The sequence below is a fragment of the Cervus elaphus genome, chromosome 14 (genome assembly GCF_910594005.1).
Source record: "Cervus elaphus chromosome 14, mCerEla1.1, whole genome shotgun sequence".
NCBI lineage: Eukaryota > Metazoa > Chordata > Mammalia > Artiodactyla > Cervidae > Cervus > Cervus elaphus.
In genome coordinates, this window is record NC_057828.1 from 46,921,462 (window position 1) to 46,942,897 (window position 21,436).

The following is a 21,436-nucleotide window of genomic DNA, read 5'->3' on the forward strand; positions in this document are numbered from 1 at the left end:
TGGTGTAATCAAAGCTGCTGGAAAGAATACTGGCTTTTAGGAAGGGATTTTTGCTGCAGATTTGGGGGAATCTATCTGTGTGTGTGTGTGTGTGTATGACATAAGTTCTTTATTCAGTTTGAGAGGACAAGGACAGCAGAGGTTACCTAGGGATGCTATGTGCTCTTCTGAGGCCAAGAAAGACAAATTTCCCCAGCTTTACCCTCCGCATTCAGTTTTGGTCTCAACGCTGCAGATTTCATTGTTCATACATAATGTCATCCTCCATAGAAACTGCCATAAGTTTTGAACTCCATAGTTAGCAGTAGAGAGATAATTGTGTTTTCATGCATCTTTTTGGTTCTACCATTAATAAATCATCATTAAGAAGCAGTGATTTTGAAGATTTATTTCTGATCATCGGAGCTAGCGTTTCAACATATTTTTAGTTGCATCATCTTTCTGGGGATTCGTATTAACCAGTCATCCACACATTTTGGTTGTAAACACTGTAAAAAGTCTTCTGCCTTCCCTGAGTTCTACCATCATGCTTCACCATCTGATTACAGGTGATTAACATCCTCTTACACAGGCCCAGAGGCTGATGCAATCTCTTGAAAACAGTCTTTTGGATTGAGTGCCACAGGTTTGTGAATTGAGTTTGTCACAACCTTGATTCTAGGGCCTCCATCAATAAGCAGCTTATATCCATTTGACTATGGTTTGTTTCTGTTTCTTTTATATATTTTATTCACTATGCTAGTTCTGAGTAGACCCCTGTGTAGTTTCAGGTTATGTCCATTTGCAAATGCCAATCAGTACATGGTAAATAGCTGCTTGTAGAGTCCAAAGGCCCAAGAAAGGAGCTCTGATGGCAGGAAAAAATAGATGGCCAGCTCAAAAAGAGAGAAAAAGCTTGCTCTTCCTTCTTCTTTTTGTTCCTTTTGGGTCCTTAAGAGATTTGGATGATGCCTGTCCCCCTTTGGAGGGCAAATCTCTTTGCTCAGTCTACTAACTCAAATTCTGTGCTCTCCCAGAAACACCTACACAGGTACACCCAGAAATAATGTTTTACCAGTTATCTGGGCATCTCTTAGCAGAGTCAAGTTGACACATAAAAGTTAAGCATCAACACCACTAAACAGATTTCTGTGTTAGAAACTTAAGTGTTGTGGCCTCTATAAGGGAGATGTGCGCAGTCATAGTTCTTGTACAGGTCCATTCAGTCACCACTGGGTAGTGGATGTATCTGAGAAAGTTGGAAGAAGGGCATGTTAGGACAGAACAAATGTGGATGATTTGTTTACTCAGTGTCAGATGTGCTCGCCCTTCCTCTACCCTCTCAAAGAAAATGAAGCAAAATGTTTAGTTAATGTCTCAGTACATCACGATTTGTACATGATTGTGTGATTATCTGTAGGAGATACTCGAAGCCCTTTCTCCTTTGAGAACAAGACTCTGGAGCCAGTGTTGCAGCCTTTTCCTAACCTCCTGGGACCCGTGCCAGAGCCTAACTCTGAGATGTGAGGACCTTGATGGCCTGAGCCCTGGTGGCATTTATGTGTTCCTGTAACTCTGATGGCATTTTGAATTGTTATGGCTATAAAGCTCTTTAGATATAGATGTATAGAAAATTTTACATTGCTAGTGTCTTATGTTAGAAGCAGAGTAGTGGTTTGAAATAATGTTACAAGATATTTCCTACCTGACTTCAGTTGGACTAATCTTAGTCCTGATGTTTATCTACACAGTTGAGTAATGATGATCTTATGATTGGTACGGAAAGCTTACCTATGGGCTGATTCGCCTGTGCTTGTGCCTGGAATCGTGTCCGACTCTTTGGGACCCCATGGACTGTAGCCTGCCAGGCTCCTCTATCCGTGGGATTTTCCAGGCAAGAATCCTGGAGCGGTTGCCACTTCCTCTTCCTGGGGAATCTTCCTGACCCAGAGATGGAACCCATCTCTCCTGCATGGCAGGCCGATTCTTTACTGCCGAGCCACCTGGGAAGCCTGCCTGGAGTTGTGCTTGACCTTTGAAGAAGAGTAATCTTAGATCCCTTTCTCTGTCCCTCGTCCCCTCCCCCAGTCAGGAATGGTTGAAGCTCCTAAGACTGTGTCCTAAGGTCTTGTGTGGGTGGGTGATCTTCCGAGCAGGCATCACCTGTGGTGAAGTGGCCTCAGCAGGGTTGACATTCCACTCCGTATTGGCCACGTAGCCCCCTGGGAGGGTAACTCTTAACTGTACTGTCTCCATTTTGAGGAGATGCATGACAAGTTTCTTCAGAGGGAATCTTCTTAAGCCACATCATATACAAATGTTAACTATTTTTATTTCCCAAATTTCTGGAAAAACCTGACTATTTTAACTTTTTATACAACAAGGATTTTGGTCTGATTTCACCTAACTCTGAATCTGGACCTTCCATTGTTGGAAATGTGAGCTCCCAAGAACTAAGCAGTTAAAATTTTGAAGGAAGTGCTCTGTTGTCTCCAGAAGATTATTTTGACTTTGCAAATTGTTCATTTGATGAATCCACCTTCATATCCTAGTTAGGTTGTCTTTGTCCCTGATTCATTTGTCATATCTGATAACATTGGGGGACTAGAATGGCCTGTATGGAGGGCTCTGGGAGTTCTGATACCTGCCAAGGCCTGGTAGGTGATTGATGGGCAAAGAAGGTCCTTCCTCTGTAATGCAGGTGAATATGAAGTTATCCTTATTCCCATTCTGGTTGGGAATAAGGAATATTGAAAAGGGAATCTCTGTACTTGTCTAATGGGTCATTAGTGAGCGTCTGCCCTTTGCCATCCACCCCGTCCCCCCCACCCCCGCACTTCTCTTATGTTTTTATATTGTGTAAAAATTTCTCCCAGGAAAAATCTGGTCCTAGGAAGGACACAGATTGGCTAACAACAAAAGTACTGTATTAACAATCATGAAAGATCACTAGGAAGGGAAATTGACTTCTTGACCTTGAATCACATATATTTACATTTAGGTTGGGCTACTTGTATACTGTTAATAGAATGAACCAGTGTCACTTCAGCAGAGCCTCCTGTTTGCCTTTCTCGTCTGGTGTCTGCCTTTCTCTCCAGCGTTTGTCAGTGATCTTACTCTGAATGTTTAATTTCAGTTTTGACTTTTACATTCATTAATTCTAAACCTATTGCCTGACATGCAGAGATCTGGAAATCCTCCCTTTAGAGAGAGAAGTTGCTCAGTCATCTCCGACTCTTTGTGACCTCATGGACTGTAGCCTACCAGGCTCCTCTGTCCATGGGATTTTCCAGGCAAGAGTACTGGAGTGGGTTGCCATTTCCTTCAAAAACCTTCCAGTTGAGCTGTCTTTTCTAAACCCACACGGTGATGAGTTTTGTCTTCTCTTAAACTCTTTATACCTCCTTAAATTTACATGCATCCCTCATATCAAGAAATCTGGGCCAGGTATGTGGACAGATCCATAATTCAACCCAGAATCGGCCTGTCTCCTTTCCTGCTCAGAGCCACTGAGACTTCACTGTAAGCAGACTGGATGTGCTGCTGTTTGATGGTTTTCATGCTGGTGCCTCCTACCACCTGGAAGCAGTCAATACATTTCTTTCTCCTTAAAGAAAAAGTGGTGGAAATACTTCCTTCCCAGTGGCCTCTTCTCTGTGTTCAGAAGTATACCCCAGGACGCCTTCACTTGGGAGGCTTTTCACCGCTTCCTTCTTCATTCAGCATTGTGTTAAAATGTCTTATTTATAAGCACTTTGACCTTTATGCAGACTTCCAGAGTCAATGATGAGGCATATTTGTTAGAAATACTTGATATGTTTCTTGAATTGTTGCAAAAGTGAAGAACTTTCCCCCAATTTGCTATCTGGTGTGTTTTTGTATTGCTGTTAGGAGCATAATTTTGGATCTGTGAAAAGCAAAATTTATAACCAGCCTTTTAATATAACTTCCCTCTTCATCTGTAAAACAGTGATAGTGATATCCAGCATTTATTGAGAGTCAATACATCCTACTTATATTCATTTATTTAATTCTCACAATCTTAATGAGTTATAAACTATTATTTTCCCTCATTTTATGTGTGAGAGAATTGAGCCTTGGAGAAGTAATTGGCCTTAAGTCACACAGCGCAGTGAGTTGCAAAGCCATGATTCAAACCCAGGTGGTTTGTGTTGAATCAGATGATCTCCAAGTTTATGGCTGCCTTTAATTGTGATTTTGAGCAGGTCTTAGCCTAGTGAAAGGTTAAAGAAGATGGAGACTTCTGGTTGAGCAGTACCCATGGATCTGAGGTGGCTGAGGGAGCGAGTCCTGTGCTCTCTACTCCCTGCTGCTCTTCCTCAGTGCACAGCATCAGCTTCTGTGGGAAAGCATGTTTTAATTTCTGAGACTCCTGAGGATGGTAGTGTTAGGTAACACCACTGTGTGATACAAAGGAAGCACAAGGGTGCTTTCCTGGTCCCACTTTATCCACTTGGTTTCATCTGGGGAAGAAGTCTGCTGCTGCTGCTGCTAAGTTGCTTCAGTCGTGTCCGACTCTGTGCGACCCCATAGACGGCAGCCCACCAGGCTCCTCTGTCCCTGGGATTCTCCAGGCAAGAATACTGGAGTGGGTTGCCATTTCCTTCTCCAATGCGTGAAAGTGAAGTCGCTCAGTCGTGCCGGACTCTTAGCGACCCCATGGACTGCAGCCTACCAGGCTCCTCCGTCCATGGGATTTTCCAGGCAAGAGTACTGGAGTGGGGTGCCATTGTCTTCTCCGGGGGAAGACGTCTACACATAAGCAAATAGGATGGAACTAGACCATAGAATCATCCTGTTCTCCCCCTCACTTGTCAGATGGCAGATGACTCCACCAAGGTCACCCCCAGCTGACTGGTGACTGCGGATAGCACCAAAATCCTAGGTTACCTGATTTTAGTCTAGAGTCTCTGAAGCAACACAGTGCCTCCCTTTATAGACGTTTCATCTTCAACTAAATTCCCAGCCTATTTAGGAAGATTGTGTCCATTACAGCTATTTACTTCTGTTCAGAACTTCTGTTTTACACTGAGCCTGCCTCCCTTTGTTGCGTTCCATCTGTGGAATGCAGAGTCTGGAGGCTTTGGTAGCACAATGCCGCCACTCCCTGGTTGTCAAGTAGTATTGCACTGGGAAACCCGGTAGGTTTTCAGCTCCCTTTGTAAAGGCTGATAATAGGAGTAGTAAGTCCAAGTGCAAACAGACCAGAGTGTTAATTCTGTGTGGGTGGAGTCATTAAGTGTGCCTGGGTCAGAAGATAACACAGATATTATACCTCAGGGCATCACCAGAATCACTAGCTTGGTTTTGAAAAAGAGGCATTGTCTGATTGCCCATTGTTAATGCTTTTAAAAAGTTACTTCCATTGCCTTCACATTTTCAAATACCTTTTGTTTTTTTCTGCATCTTCTGAGATGATCATGTGGTTTTTATCTTTTGTTGATGTGGTTGTGTCACGTTGATTGATTTGTGTATGTTGAACCATTCTTGTGAACCTGGGATGAATCACAATTGGTCGTGGTGTATGATCTTTTTTATGTGTTGTTGGATTAGGTTGGCTAATATTTTGTTGACAATTTTTGTGTCTATATTCATCAAAGATATTGGCCTGTAACTTTCTGTTTTTGTGGTATCTTTGTCTGGTTTTGGTATTCATACATCTTAGATGTGTTGCAGAAATACATAAAAGTATAAATTTTAGATTAGTGTTGCTAGAATCACTGGTTGATCTGAATTCCTTTGTGCTCTATCAGGTAATTCATTCCTGTGAGTGTTGAAGCATCTGTTAGTAGCTGAGTGGGTAGACATCACTGTCATCTCCTGGAAGAATCCATATTCTGGAGAAGACATCACTCTGACAGTTCTCAGCAAAGTTCTTGATGTTTTCTGTGAAGCACTAGTTGGAGTCACTTACTATCAGAGGAAATAGTACTCTTGGGTACCTGCTCAGCTACAGTGTTTCTATGTGTCCTTTTAGGTAGTTTTCCATAATCCTGTTTTACAGAAACAGTAGATGAAGAGTATCTTAGTAATGTGCTGTGACAGGGAAGTGATGGAGTGGGGATTTGAACCATGACAGACATTCCTTCCCCTCCCTGTAGTCCATGTTCCCAGCACAGCAGTGCTTGAACCAGGGTTTAGTCTTAACATTATGCTTTAGCTTTCCTTGAAAAGGAAACCATTAGACCATTGGTTTTCAACTGGGAGTATTTTGTATGGGAAGGGGACATTTGGCAGTGTTTGAAGACGTTGTGGTTGTCACAGTGAGGAGGGAGGGGTGCCGCTGGCAGTGACTGGAGGCCCAAGGATGCTGCCTCACATCTAACAGGGTGCCGGGCAGGCTGTGCAACAGGCTCATCTGGGTCCAGTGTCCATGGTTTCTAGCTCAAGAGACCCTGTAGTGGACAGTGTATTTACTTAAGTGGGTTTATCCCTGAGAACTGCTGCCCAGGCTCAACCCCTCCTCCTCTGGCGTGTCTCCTTCTGTCCCTGGTGCCTGCTCTCGTCTTGGTCTTGCTCTTCATCACCCTGCCTTGGGAAGAAACCGCAGCCATCCCACTACTCTCCCACGGCCCATCGTTTTGGATCTCACTGCCTGTGGCTTTGGTCAGCTGTGCAGATAGAAGACCCCACTTGTTAGAAGCTACCGAAGGCCAAACTCCTGTGAGGTTCAGGTTCCTCAGTGTCACACAGAATGCTTTCCTGGGCTGCAGGCAGGTGGACCATGTGCGTGTGTCTTATATATGTCTTGTGCTTCTCTATCTTTGTGTCTTTCTTAGATCTCCTCCTTTGCCTAGAAAAAAATTCATTGAAATGTTTCCCATTTTCCCCTAGGTCAGATGTTGCTTCCTTCATAATCCCTTGCTGGAAGTAATTGCTTCTGTCTGTAAACTCCTGTCTATATACAAACTCCTATACTATATGTAACATGTATTCTTTTAATGTAGCCTACTGATTTGTCCTCCTTTTCCCACCTGCAGTATAAATAGTATAGAATATAAAAGTGCAAAATGGATAAAAACTAAAAAGTACCCGTTATGTAGGGTTATTCTTTGTATGCAATCTGTAATGATGCCCTGTGTTTGACACAGTTAATTGTGGAAGTAAGAATCCTAGTGTGTATGGTATTTTCTTTGGAACAGTGGTTCTTCACATTTGAGTTCAGTCAAGACTTCTGGCAGTTGTTTTCTTTTTTCTTTCTGGTTCTTCAAATGGCTTAGCTATTTTAGCAAAAATAGTTTAGAGCCATCCTGGCCTTTTAGTGAAGACATCATATCTTCTCATTTATTAAACCTGAAGGATCTGACTTCATTAGAGAAAGCTCCTCTGACATACGTTAGGCTTTAGCCATCTCTTTTATAAACATGAAGCATTTCTTGATGTTTAGCCCTCATTCATTTCTGACTGTGGACTTGGGATGAGAAGGTAGAGGCTGCTGAGAGGACTGGTGTTGCACTCACCTTGGGGAGGTCTGTTACAGCCCTCAGCTCAGTTGAAGAAGTGTTTTCTGAGGCCCTGGAAGCCGTCGTTTACTGCCATGCTGAGATGCTTCTCCACCAGGTGCACGGAGGTGGTCCCCTCAAGCACTCCACAGCCTTCAAATGGAAAGAGACAGTATTTGGTCCTTTACTCTTTGAATGAACTAGAAACAAGCTAACTTTCAGGGATAACATGGTTAAGTATGCCACACACATCTATAGAACCCTGATAATCAACGGACTCTTCCTTATTCATAAATATTTATGTCCAAGGTGTTTTGTTCTCAGGACATTCCAAGATAAATGAGATAGGATCTCCCCTCCACGGACTCAGTATCTTCCTCACCAGTGATAGTTTGCCGTGTTCATTGCAATAGAGCAATAAATGACAGAAAAAGGGAGGGAGGATATAATTCAGTCTGGGTGATTGGCAGTCCTTGAAGAGATGTGTTAGGTCTTGCTGGGTAAATTCTTTCTGATTTATTGTCCTTAATGGCCTTGACAGTGTACCGAAAACAGTTTATAAATATTTGGAAAACAATTAAATCTTAAGATAGAAAAAGTATGTATTCATGTAGTACTGCGTAGTTAATGTTAAATTAAAAAAAAAAATAACACTGAATGAATTAGTTAATTAAACTGGGGAGATGTATAGATTCAGGTTTGGTTTCCTTTGTTTCCTGAAATTGAGGGATAGAATCATAAGGGTATTTTGGCTGAGATTTTTTAAAATGTAAAAATTGACCTCATAATTAACTTGTCCATATTTTTGTGGTGCTGGTAGTAATTGTGTGTCCCCTCCTCTGCCTGTCCGCCTGTTCCCAGGGGCTTTTGATCATGGGTATGGTATGCGCCTGTGGGCGCCTGAAGTCCTGTTCCTAATGCTGTTAGATTTTCCTTTTCAGAGTAAGAGGGACCATCTACTCATGAACGTCAAATGGTACTACCGTCAGTCTGAAGTCCCAGATTCTGTGTACCAGCATTTGGTTCAGGATCGACATAATGAAAATGGTAAATATCTCCTTCTGGTTTGATCCTTACACTTTCTTAGCTTTGGGCAAAGTTCTTTCTAAAAACATTCCATTAAATGGAGATAACCACTGTCCAAAATTTTCACTGAAAAAACATTTTATAAATAAAGACTTTACTGGAGTGTTCACTTTTTTGTTGGGTTCTTTTACTGTTTCTGCCTCAAAAGAGAAGCAAACTGATCATGTGTAGGTAGCATCTTCTCCTTGAACTTGGAGTAAAGATACATTTTCAGAAATTAAAGTAGCTTCATCTTCTTATTCCTTTTTCTCACCTAATGTTGAACTAATGACATTTAAAATCCTATAGAATTGCATTGTTTCTTTTAAATAACTGTATATTTGAACTTCTCTGAATTCAGGGTTGTGAACTTCAGTTTTCAAAGCAGAACTTTGCTGAGTATTTTGACATTTAGTTTGAGTATTGACTTTTAGAATAGTAGGAAGGTAGTTCAGAGCATCTTTTATTTTTTTCTTCCACTCTCATTGTAGTTTCTACCCAATAACTATTGGCATATGAGTATACATATGTAATATATACATATGTAGTGGACATATGAATGTACATTACATAAATGTGCATTCCATTTGTTCAGATGTGTAGTAGCTTCTTTTCATTGACTTCTTGTTTTGAAAGGTGCTAGTCCTCATTCTAGCTGATTGACATTTGTTACCCATTATTTATATGCTTTAGGGGTTGTCACTCCCCACTTCTGGATGAAGAAATCAGGGCTCAGAGAGGCTAAGAGAGTTGCCGAGACTGCCTGTCTTCTGAGTGGAGGCCCCAGGGCAGTGGTCCAGCTCTCTGGCCTTTATATCTGTGGTTGTCTCACTCCTTCACAGTGCTTTGGGAGATGAGTTTTGAGTCAAAAAACCAGTGGTCAAAAACAGTTTTCTTTTCCTTTTTTTTTTTTTTTATTAAGTTCACATTAGAGGTCAAATCTGTGAGTGCAATAATATGCAAACAACTTTGAAGAATAATAGTCTTTTATGTTTTACCATTTTTTCTTCTTTGAAACTATTAAAAGTTCTGTTAAAGCAGTTAAATGATGGTTCTTTTTTAAAAATAGCAATAAAATATAAGATGCACAAGATCAGTAAGTTTTTTTTTTTTTTTTTTTAGTGATTAGCAGGTTGCTAAAGTATGATAGTTGTTTCTTTTCCCTTCTTTCATTTTGTGCTTAAGCATTTCAGCAAATGGTGGGAACTTACTTACGGGCAAAAACATATTCAGCAGGACACTTTTTCCTGTTATTTCTGCTGTATGTTATTCCTCCTCTTGGTTTTGCTGACCAGGACTGGTTATTTATTGTGCTTTTTATCGTAGAAGTTGAACCTGAAAGAAAAATTTTGTAGAATTTTCCTATTTGGGGAAACTCAGTTATAATATTTTCCTAATTAATTTTTTCTTGCTTTCTTTTTTGGACAGATTCTGGAAGAGAACTTGTCATAACAGACCCAGTTATCAAGAACCGAGAGCTCTTCATTTCCGATTATGTTGACACTTACCACGCTGCCGCCCTAAGGTAAGTGCCCAAGATGCGTGGTCCTTCTGTGGAGGAGAAGTCGTCAAGCATGCAGGTAGAGAGTCTGAGCTGTCTGGATCTCATCTGATATCGTAATACCAGTCACACTCCACCTGTGGTCTCAGCAAGCTGGCGCTCGCGTGAACTTTGTAGATTGTTGGGGTCTCAGAGGTGGCCTCTGTCTTCACTAATCTGGGTGGAGGGAAAATCTATATCTTTCTCTTCCTTCCCTCCTCCCCCACCCCCTGTAGTTATGTATTTTATTTCCTTGAAAATTTATTGCTGAATTACTTACGGTGAGGTGTTACACAGATTGGGCTTCCCTGGTGGCTCAAATGGTAAAGAATCTGCCTGCAATGCAGGAGACCCATGTTTAATACCTGGATTGGGAAGATCCCCTGGAGGAGGAAATGGCTACCCACTCCAGTATTCTTGGCTGGAGAATCCCATGGGCAGAGGAGCCTGGCGGGCTACAGTCCATGGGGTCACGAGGAGTCGGACATGACTGATTATTATATAGATTACTGCCTGAAGATTCAGTCTCTGCCACTAGAAAAGTGTTAGTCTCTTGCTTGTGTCCAACTCTTGTGTGATCCCATGGACTGTAGCCTGCCAGGTTCCTCTGTCCATGGGATTCTCCAGGCAAGAATACTGTAATGGGTTGCCATTTCCTCCTCCAGGGTATCTTCCCCATCCAGGGATCAAACCCACATCTCTTGTGTCTCCTGCATTTTGGCAGGCAGATTCTTTACCGCTGTGCCACCTAGGAAGCCCATTACTTGAGAATGTGGAAAGTATATTGAAGATTTTATTATGAGGTAATGTTGCTGCTAGTCTTAATGTCTTCAGTAATAATGCCAAAAAAGTGACCATGAGCTTCAAACCCATTGGTATTTTCTGTCCCTTTCAAGAAAAAGATACCTATTTATTCTGGTATATTTTGTTTATGAGAGGAAGACTTGGGGCTTCTTAAGTGGTAAAGAAATAAGACAGGAGATTTTATTATACCTTTTCTCCCATTGGAAATAACAAAAATGGTGAAAGAACCACTTTCTTTATTGAAGAATACAGTTTAAAAACAAATCATAGGGATTTGCTGGCATTTAGCTACAATGAGATAGAGTGATATCTCTATTATATTGCTCAGATGGTATTCAGCAGAACCATCTGGAGCCTCTTGTGTAAAGCTGCATAGCTCAAGTCAGTTATTTCAAGGCAAAGTGTAGCAACTTTTAACACAGGGCAGGTTTGGGCAAACTTTTTTGGTCAGATAGTCTTTCATGGTCTCTAATTGCAGCTACTCAGTTCAGCCATTGTAGTGCAAAAGCCAGAGGCAATGTGTAAATAAGTGAGATGGCTGTGTGCCAATAAAACTTGACTTGTGAACACTGAAATCTGAATTTCGTTTAATTTCCACATGTCAGGAGATGCAAGTCTTCTCTGATTTAATTTGTAGCCATTTAAAAATGGAAAAACCATTCTTAGTTCTCAGGCTGTACAAGAGCAGGTGGTAGACCAGCTTTGGATTGCAGACCGTAGTCTGCCAGCCCCTGCTGTAAGGAAAGGCATGTATGGGGTTAGATTCGGCTTCTTACAGAACTTGAGATACATTTGGAGAATTCCTCTAGTGTTTTATAAATTTTTTTCAAAATTCCCCCAAGCTTTTCATGTCTTCCTGGGGGTAGTTTTCCAATCTTAAACTTGCACGCTGGACAAAGTGAATTAATGGAAGGTTGGACAGATTGATGGAACCATTGAACGGTTAGCTAAGACAAGTGGATTGATCCTGGGATAATTTCTTACCTGTTTTGAATGCTTCCCCGCAGCCCCTCCCCTCTGCAATCTTATTTCTTTGACTGAGGTGAATGATTTTTAATCAATTTAGAGTTTAAGTTAAGACAAGTAAGTGACTCTGATTATTAAGTGGACTTTTATATTTTTGCTTACAGTGAATTTATTTGAAAATTTATCAGAGACTGATAGTCAGATCTGTACAGTCATTTTATACTATTTTAGCATTTTTAGAAGAACCAGTTGTTCCAGATAATTCTAGATGGAGCCAGATGAATGAACTTTGACTCGGTTTATAATCAGTATCTTCTGTAATTGTATATGTCATCATCTCTTCAGTGGCCAGCGAAGAGCTGGAGTGCTACGGTGATGATTCCTTATCTCCTTTTTGCTGTGTATGCGACTAGAACCCTTATTGATGAGCTTTTTTTCTCATGTGGCATTTTCCTTTAAAGAGATCATGAGGTGATTTTATAAAACTGGCATCTTAAATTTGATTTTTGTCTGCTTCAAACAGAGCGTCTCTTGTGTGACTTGACAGTTGGGTTTTTTTTTTCCCAAGGACACCAGATGAATGTGAGCATCACCACATGGTTACTGGTGATCTGTTTTAGTAGCTGCTCTGTAACCCTTGTGGGTGTGTTGACATTTGTCTGCATCTGAGGCTCATCTGGGGGTTCTTGCTTTTGCTTAATAATCCTGGTTTGCAGTGGCAGAGTGCTCACTGTAGGATCATCTTTGATAAAAGCAAAGGTGAATAGCAGTACCCCCAGGAATCTCTATTCCTTTTCTCTTCACTAAAGCTAGATTACTTTAATTTTAAAGTATGGGGGTGGGGGTTAGGCTTTCATTTTTTAATTCTAATTCTTTGTTCGCCATTTGGCCATTGAAAGAATTTTTTTCATTCTCCACAGGTAAAAAGCAGTACTGCCAAAAATAAACTTCAATTTTGAAAGAGGACAAATAAAATAGTCCATAGGCACATGAAAGAGGATCAAATGAATGTACTGAAAAAAACCATGGAGGACAAAAAAGAAAGAAAAAGAGCGATAGTGCTTACTTAGCACCATTCTTCTCAGAGATCAAAGTGCTCAGTTGTGTGGATTCTTTGGGCTCACAGAGCCTCTGAGGGGGCTCTGGCCCTTCCATTCACTCAGGAGGAAACCTATGTATAACTTTCTCTTTCAAGCTGGTGCTGGGGTTGGGCTGTAAAGGCCCAGAGAGCTTTGTCCTTTCACCATCACAAATCAAAAGGAAAACAGAACTCCTAGGCAGCCTCTCTGTGTAAATGGAGCCTGTAGCATTCCCCCCGTGCCCCCCGCCAACCAGATTTATTCCCAGAAGATATGGTGGGATCTTCACTGTAGTAGAAATCTGACTTGAGGTCCAGCATTATTGCTATGCTGCTGTTTTTGACTTCTTGCCTTGGCTATCCCCCATTCCTACCTTTGAGGCTAAGTTTGTACAACTGTTTATTTTCTTTTCTTCTTTACGTTGATCACTAACCAGTTGGTAATATTATGTTAATAGTCTTTTTGAATTCTCCTTACTCCCAGGTATGTATTTTTGGCTGACACTGGTACGATAGGAAAAGATCCAGATGGAAATTAGGAGACTTCAGCTTGAATCCTGGCTCTGCTCCCTGGTTTCATGACGAAGGTCACATTTGTTAACCTTAGTGTCTTCTTTTTAACAAACTTAAAAAAAAAAGGTCATGTGATTAAGCGACAGAACCCTGAACTGGTTCTATATCCAGTAAGGTACAGAGCATGAAGAAGTCTCTTGCAGAGTATCTCATACTCGGTAGCCTGAGTAGTGCTCATGAATCTGAATTGTGTTCTTAAAGGCATAAAAGGATGAAAGTAAAAAGTGAAATGAAGTACTGTTCTGTGTTGAGTTCTTGGAGATACAGTTACTTCATTTCTCTGTGGCCTCTGGGATGACTTGAGTGGATTCTCTGACCACTTCAGGCATGGGGAGAAGTGTTCAGCCCCAGGAGTCATCTCCAGATGTTCTGAGAATCAGCAGATTAGCTAGATTAAGCTAAATAAAAAAATGTAGCTTGCAGTTTGTTTGCTGTTATAGTTTTTTTTTTTTTTTCTCTAAGGATAATATTTTATTGACATCAAAGGATCAAGAGTGATTGTTTTGTGATTGGATTATGAACATGTGACCTGGACAACATTTTCAGGTCACTTGTAACAGAAGATTCTCAAGTATTGATAGAGGAGGGCAGACAGGAGGTCACAGCTGTCTCATCAGCTTGAGAGCTATTTTCCAGCCTTCTGATTATCTGTGTCCTATTGGGAAAAAAATATCCAAGGTAGGTCAGGTTATAAGATGTCATCTAACCTAGGAATTCACTGTCATAGGAATATGTTTTAGAGTGAATTTTCTGGAAGCCCTGGACCAAGAAACCTTGAACTATGTCTTTTGGGCTTCTGATTGCCCCCTTTTCAACCCAAATCAAATTATCTGCTTACTTTGTTATGGGCAGCTAGAATCACATCTGTGTAGTAATTGAAACAGATTAATGTCATCGTGGTACAGTTCCTCAGCCCTTCCTTAGAGTTTACAAAGTTCCTTTAGCGCCTGCAAGTTCCCTCAGGGCTCTCACGAAGCCTCAGAGCTCTTAGTGTTGCAACTTAAGACCCATTTTCCAGCTTCATTCCACAGTTCTTTTTGTATGTGAAATAACTCTGACCTACAGCATTTTTATTGTTTTTATTGTTCTGTCTGTACATATGTTCTGTCTGTACATGCTTAGAACTTCATTAGATACCATAACTTGCCAGCCATTTATTTCTTTATTCATTCATCATTTAACACATTATTGAGCTGCTCATAGGGGGAGGGCTCTGTAGTTGCTGGGAACACCTCACTGAATAGTATGCTGTCTCTGCCCTTGAACACGTCATAGTCTTTTAAAAATTCTATTGTTTGGAGCTACTTTTGGACACGAAGAAAAGTTACAAATACTGAATTAACACGTACCTCTCTCCCAGTCTTCATTTGTGTTAGCATCTTATGTAATTACAGTATAGTTATCAGAACCAAGAAATAGCATTGGAACAATGCCATTGAACCAAAGACCTTATTTGGTTTTCATGGTCGCCTTACTTCATTTGGGTTGCTAGAAACAAAAGACCATAGACTGGGTGGCTTATAAGCCAACAGAAACTTCATTCTCAGAGTTTTGGAAACTAAAGGTTCCAAGTGTGTTTGTTTGTGTCTGAGGCTGCCCATGTGTTTGAGTTCTGGTGAGGACCTGGTTCTGGTGCGCAGACTGATGGCTTCTCCCTTTGTCTTCACGTGGCCCAGAGCAGAGGGGATGGTCTGACTAGCACCACAAGATTCCTTGTACCTTCCCCTTTTATTTTTTATTTTTATTTTTGCCATTGCTCACTGCATGTGTGACCTTAATTCCCCAACCAGGGATCAAACCCACGCCCCCTGAAGTGAAAACAGAATCTTAACCAGGGAAGTCCCTCTCCTCCCCTTTACCGATAACTTCTTTCTTCAACAGTGAAATACTCAGCTTTTATTTTATTTTATTTTTTAATATATTTATATTTGCTTATTTTTATCCAATTCTTTGATACACTTAGTTTCAGAATTTGTTACCCATGCACCTGTGAGAAACAAATTTATTGACTGTATCTTAGTCTTTAGTCTTATGTACAGTCCCTGGGGTCACAAAGAGTCAGACATTTCTGAGTGACTAACACGCTTTTTCACATAGTGTATATTATGGACAAGAGCCTGTTTTCTCAAATTATTCAGGTCCGTTCTGTTTTTCATAGCTCCCTAGGTGTGCTTGTATTATTTATTTATATATAGCTAGGTTCATCTTTGTTAGACTTTCATCCCAACTTTGGTTGCTCTTCGTTGATTTGAGCTGTTTGGTGAGGGAGGGTTTGTGGACTACTGCTGTGGCTCCAAGGTTCAGAGCTGTAAGGAGATCCAGTCTTGAGCCCCATTCCCCATTTCTTTCCTCCTCTTGCCTACCTACCTGGTATAGATAACTGATCCCATTACTTCTTAGTTTATCCTTCTTGTACTCTTTTCATAGATGAGCAAGTACATGTCTATTTTCTTGTACCTTCTTCTTTCTTATGTGAAGGATGGCATACTCTCCTGCACTTTGCTGATTTTTACTTCATGGTTCTAGAAATTGCTCCATGGCAGTTAACTCAGCTCACTCTTTTTCACAGCTGTGTAGCATTCCACTGTGTGGCTGTGCTGTGGTTTATTCATCTGCTCTCTTGTGTAGGTTGTTTCCAAGATGTTTCAGTTATAAACAATGCTGCAGTGAGTATCCTTGTGCATATGCGAGTCCTTATTATTGGATGAGTATCTTCAGGGTGGATTCCTAGGAAAAGGGTTGCTGAATTGAAAAGTTTACGTATGTATGTTTCCCGGACTGAGAGCGTATACCGGTTTGCATTTCCTCCAACAATGTCTGAGGCTTTCTGTTTCCCAGCAGAATGTGTTATGTTATTTTAAAAACCTTTGCCTGCCTGATTGATAGATGAGAAATAGTATCTAAGTGTTGTTCTACTTTGCTTTGCTAACAGTGAGTGAGTTTGAGCATATTTTCATTTCTGAAGGATATTTTTGTCTATATTTCTATGAATTATCTGTTTATGTCTTTTCTGTGGGTTTATATCTTTGTCTCTCCCTTTCTAAAAGTTCTTAATATGCCTGTTGCAGATATTTTCTCCTACTTCCATCAGTTTTCTTTTAATTTTATTATTTTAAAAACTATGCAAAGCTTATTTCTGTTTAGCCAGACTTACCAGTCTTTTCTTTCATTCCCTCAAGACTTTGAGTCATAGTTAGAAAGTACTTACCTACACCATTTTTTCTTTTTTTGGGGGGTAGGAGAGCTATGTCAGGTCTTTGTTGCTTCTCTAGTTGCAGTTCAGAGGCTTGGTTGCCCTGTGGCAGGTGGGATCATAGTTCCCTGTGCAGAGATTGAACCTGCATTCGCTGCACAGGAAGGCGGATTCTTCACCTCTGGACCACCAGGGAAGCCCCCTTACCCCACGTTTTAAAGAGGCATTTTACCCGACTGACCCACCCAGTACCATTCACTGTCTTTACCTCAGTGGTTTGAGATGCCCCCTTTATTTCCAGTATGTATTCTGGATTTGCTGTTCTGTTTCCTATTGTCTGTTTATGTGCTGGTACTACACTCTTAATTATAGAGGCTTTATGTGTGTGCTTAGTCATGTCTAACTCTTTGCAGCCCGTGGACCACAGCCCGCCAGGCTCCTCAGTCCATGGGATTCTCCCAGCAGGAATTCTGGTGTGGGTTGCCATGCCCTTCTCTAGGGGATACTCCTGACTCAGGGATTGAACCCACATCTCCTGTGTCACCTGCACTGCAGGTGGATCCTTTACCACTGAGCCCAGGGAAGCCCATAGAGGCTTTATAGTATGTTTTAGAAGTTTGGAAAAATGCCATGTTGAATTTTCCTATCCATGAATAGGGGATGTTTTCCCATTTGTTTGTGTTTACTTTTGTGTCTTTGAGGAGTATTTAAGAATGTTTCTTAAGCACTTAAGACAATTAAAATTTACAAGTGGCAAGGCAGAGAGGATTTAGTGGCAGTAATGTTGTATATTGTATTTAGAGCAACCACTAAAACTGTTGAACCATGGTTCAACAGAACGTGAACTGTGAACTTCCAGATGTTCAACCTGGATTTAGAAAAGGCAGAGGAACCAGAGATCAAGTTACCAACATCCATTGGATCATAGAAAAAACAAGAGAGTTCCAGAAAAACATCTACTTCTGCTTTGTTGACTGCACCAAAGCCTTTGACTGTGTGGATCACAACAAACTGTGGAAAATTCTTCAAAGAGCTCAGAACACCAGACCACCTTACCTGCCTCCTGAGAAATCTGTATTCAGGTCAAGAAGCAACAGTTAGAACTGGACATGGAACAATAGACTTGTTCCAAATCGTGAAAGGAGTATGTCAAGGCTGTATATTGTCACCCTGCTTATTTAACTTATATATAGAGTACATCATGCAAAATGCCAGGCTGGATGAAGCATAAGCTGGAATTAAGATTGCCAGGAGAAATATCAATAACCTCAGATACGCAGATGATAACCACCCTTATGGCAAAAAGCAAAGAAGAACTAAAGAGCCTGTTGATGAAAGTGAAAGAACAGAGTGAAAAGCTGGGCTAAGACTCAGAAAACAATCTTCAAAAAAACGAAGATCATGGCATCTGGTCCCATCACTTCATGGCAAATAGATGGGGAAACAATGGAAATAGTTTGCATTTCCATGGAAATAGATAGGGAAACTTTATTCTTTTGGGCTTCAAAATCATTGCACGTGGTGACTGCAGCTATGAAATTAAAAGACACTTGCTCCTTGGAAGAAAAGCTATGACCAACCTAAACAGCATATTAAAAAGCAGAGACATTACTTTGTTGACAAAGGTCCGTCTAGTCAAAGCTATGGTTTTTCCAGTAGTCATGTATGGATGTGAAAGTTGGACCATAAAGAAAGCTGAGCACTGAAGAATTGATGCTTTTCAACTGTGGTGTTGGAGAAGTCTCTTGACAGTCCCTTATACAGCAATGAGATCAAATCAGTCCATCCTAAAGGAAATCAGTCCTGAATTTTGGAAGGACTCACACTGAAGCTGAAACTCCAATATTTTGGCCATCTGATGCAAAGAACTGACTCATTGGAAAAGACCCTGATGCTGGGAAAGATTGAAGGCAGGAGAAGGGGATGACAAGAGGATGAGATGGTCGAATGGCATCACTGACTCGATGGACATGAGTTTGAGCAAGTTCTGGGAGTTGGTGATGGACAGAGAATCCTGACGTGCTGCAGTCCATGGGGTGGCAAAGAGTCAGACATGACTGAGCGACTGAACTGACTGTAAAACTGTATAGAGCAATACACTCAATACATTGTATCAAGATGGAATCTAAAAAACCTTCATATAACCCATAAAGGAAAGCAAAGGAAACGGAAGAACTAGAAACAGAAAAGAAACCTAAAAAAGAAAAAAATTCTATGCCTGTGCCACAGACATGATAATCCCTCTCTCTCACAGTCTTTTTCCCCCTCGTTTTTGGTTGAGTGGCGGTGAGAGCTGTAAATGAGCATGCTACTCTGAGCTGTCTGCATAAGCTTGTGTACCTCTCTCTCCAGGAGTTTCTCTGAGGTTTGCATATCTGGGGTATATGAAGACTTGCTCAATTCTGGGTATAGTTTGAGGGAATGAATTTCTGGCCAGGGTTTCCATTTGTTTCTCTGCTTGTATGAGGAGGTTCTCTCTTCTTTTTCATCCCCTTAAGATGGCCCTCTCCCACTAGCCACAGAGCTGTGTAGGTGGTTTGGTGCCCAGGGCATACCTGTGGGGCATCACAGCAAAGCACTTCCCAAGCAAGTCTTTTCCAGGAAACTCTTGTTGCTGCTGAACAGAAGGACCCTCAAACATGGTGCTTCCCTGTCTTTAGAAGCATCACGTTAGATATGGGGAAGGCAGAACTGAGGAGGCTGTGAAAGCAACTGTTTCAGCAAGGTGGGCATGATGGCAATTTTCTTCTAGCAGTCTCTCTGCCTCCATTTCACAAACACTGTCAAATAATGTACTGTTCTGAGCTAGAGCATAAAGAAAGGAGAGCGCTGGAGAAAAAATACTGAGTGCTTAAAATGGTACATATGTACACACACTTTAAAACATAAGCTCTTCAATACCAGGTGATGTGAAACATATTTCAGAACGGATGCCAGTCAGTTAGAACCAACTGAGTGGCTGAGGGGCTTCCTGCTCAGGTCAGCCCTGTCTTCACCTCTGCCCAGTACTCAGGGCTCCTGAACCAGCAAGGACAGCTGCAGCTCTATGCTGATGACACTTGCTTTATTTTCTCCCAGTACTTTTTATATATATATATACAAAAAAATTCAGAATTTAAGTTTACATTTTCATAAATTTTGGCAAATTTGTTTGACCCCAAACAAGACACGAGATGTTCCCATCATCCCAGAAATTTCCCTTTAGCAGCTCTTCTCGCTAAACTTCCCGCCCCAAAACAGCCACTGTTCTGATTTCTCCCACCATCAATTCCTCTATGCTCTTCTAGAACTTCATATAAACAGAATCATACAGTATATAATTTTTTGTGTATGTGATATTGTTGTTTAGTAATATCATTGTAAGATATATAGTACTTTGTTTACCTGTTTCTTTGTTGGTGGACATTTTGTACCAAGGCTAGTGTGAACAAACTGTTAAAATAACAGAGGCACAATGAAGGAAGCAGTAATGATAGAAGCAGGAATTTATGAGGAAAAAACATTACATCTAATTAATCAAGTACTTTAAAGAATTCTGATATTTTATCAAAAGTACATTACGACCAACTGGGATTTATTCCAGGAATGCAGGGTAGGTTTACTGCTCGAGACTCTGTTAATACTATATACCGTGTTAATAAATCTAGGGGAAAAGCTTATCCCCAAAACTATGGTTGTGATACAATTATTCTAAAGTGGGTGTCATGTTTAATGGGAACACCCAAGAGATATTTCCATTGAGATCAGGAAGAAGGCAAAGATGTCCTCAGTTTCCACTACTTTCCACGTTTTCATTGTATTAGTGGAACAGTGCACCTGGAGACTTCCTTTTGTTGTTCAGTCGCTAAGTCTGGACTGATTCTTTGTGACTCCATGAGCCGTAGCTCTCCAGGCTCCTTTGTCCATGGGATTTTTCAGGTAAGCATACTGGGATGGGTTGTCATTTCTTCTTCCAGGGATCTTCCACCTCAGGTATTAAACCCTCATCTTCTTCTCAGGTGAATTCTTTACCACTGAGCTACTAGGGAAGCCCTCACTAGAGGCTTAAGAAAGGATGAAGAAGAAGTGAAACTATGTTTATTTGCGTATACAGTTAGCATTCTGTATAGGAATGCATAGCATATGCATTCCTGTGTATAGCGTAGGAAAACCTCAGAGAATCAATGATTAAACTATATCATATGCTAAAAAATTGAGTAGCAGAATATAAAATTAAGATATGAAAATCCATACTCTTCTTATAATTAAACAGGAAACAGGTGAAGGACATAGTGGTAGATAAAATCCCATTGGTACAGTTTCATAGTCATTTATCAGATGACAGCCTTCTCTTCTCACTGATCTGGGTTTTCCCTAAACTATTTGTGTTGCCCCTCCAGTAACGAATCTGCCTGCAATGTGGAAGATCTGGGTTCGATCCCTGGGTTGGGAAGATCCCCTGGAGGAGGTCATGGCAATCTACTCCAGTGTTCTTACCTGGGGAATCCCCATGGACAGAGGAGCCTGGTGGGCTACTGTCCATGGGGTCGAAAAGAGTCAGACACAATTGAGTGACTAAGCACAGCACAGCCATGTCCTTCCCTGGGAGTGTTTTGGCAGTGTCTTTGGGTGTCACAGTGATGGCACATGTGGGTGCTTTGGGGCAGAGGCCAGGGATGCTGCTAACTACAGGAAAGCTGCTGTCAACAAAGGATTTTAAGTGTTCAGTAACCCTATGCTGTTTTCTAATCAGTTGTATCCAAAGGAACTTCAGGAATTCAGTAGTATTTTTATTA

The 21,436-nt window shown here is 41.1% G+C and overlaps 1 protein-coding gene across 5 annotated transcripts in view; it reads left to right on the forward strand.

Moving 5' to 3' along the window:
- The window catches only part of RERE (arginine-glutamic acid dipeptide repeats), a 409,293-nt gene that overhangs the window by 226,406 nt on the left and 161,451 nt on the right, over window positions 1-21,436 (forward strand). For all 5 annotated transcript variants that reach the window (XM_043924145.1, XM_043924148.1, XM_043924149.1 and 2 more), the window contains 2 exons: window positions 8,384-8,489; window positions 9,936-10,032. In XM_043924145.1, the coding sequence (XP_043780080.1) occupies window positions 8,384-8,489; window positions 9,936-10,032 (203 nt within the window). The remainder of the gene's footprint in view (window positions 1-8,383; window positions 8,490-9,935; window positions 10,033-21,436) is intronic.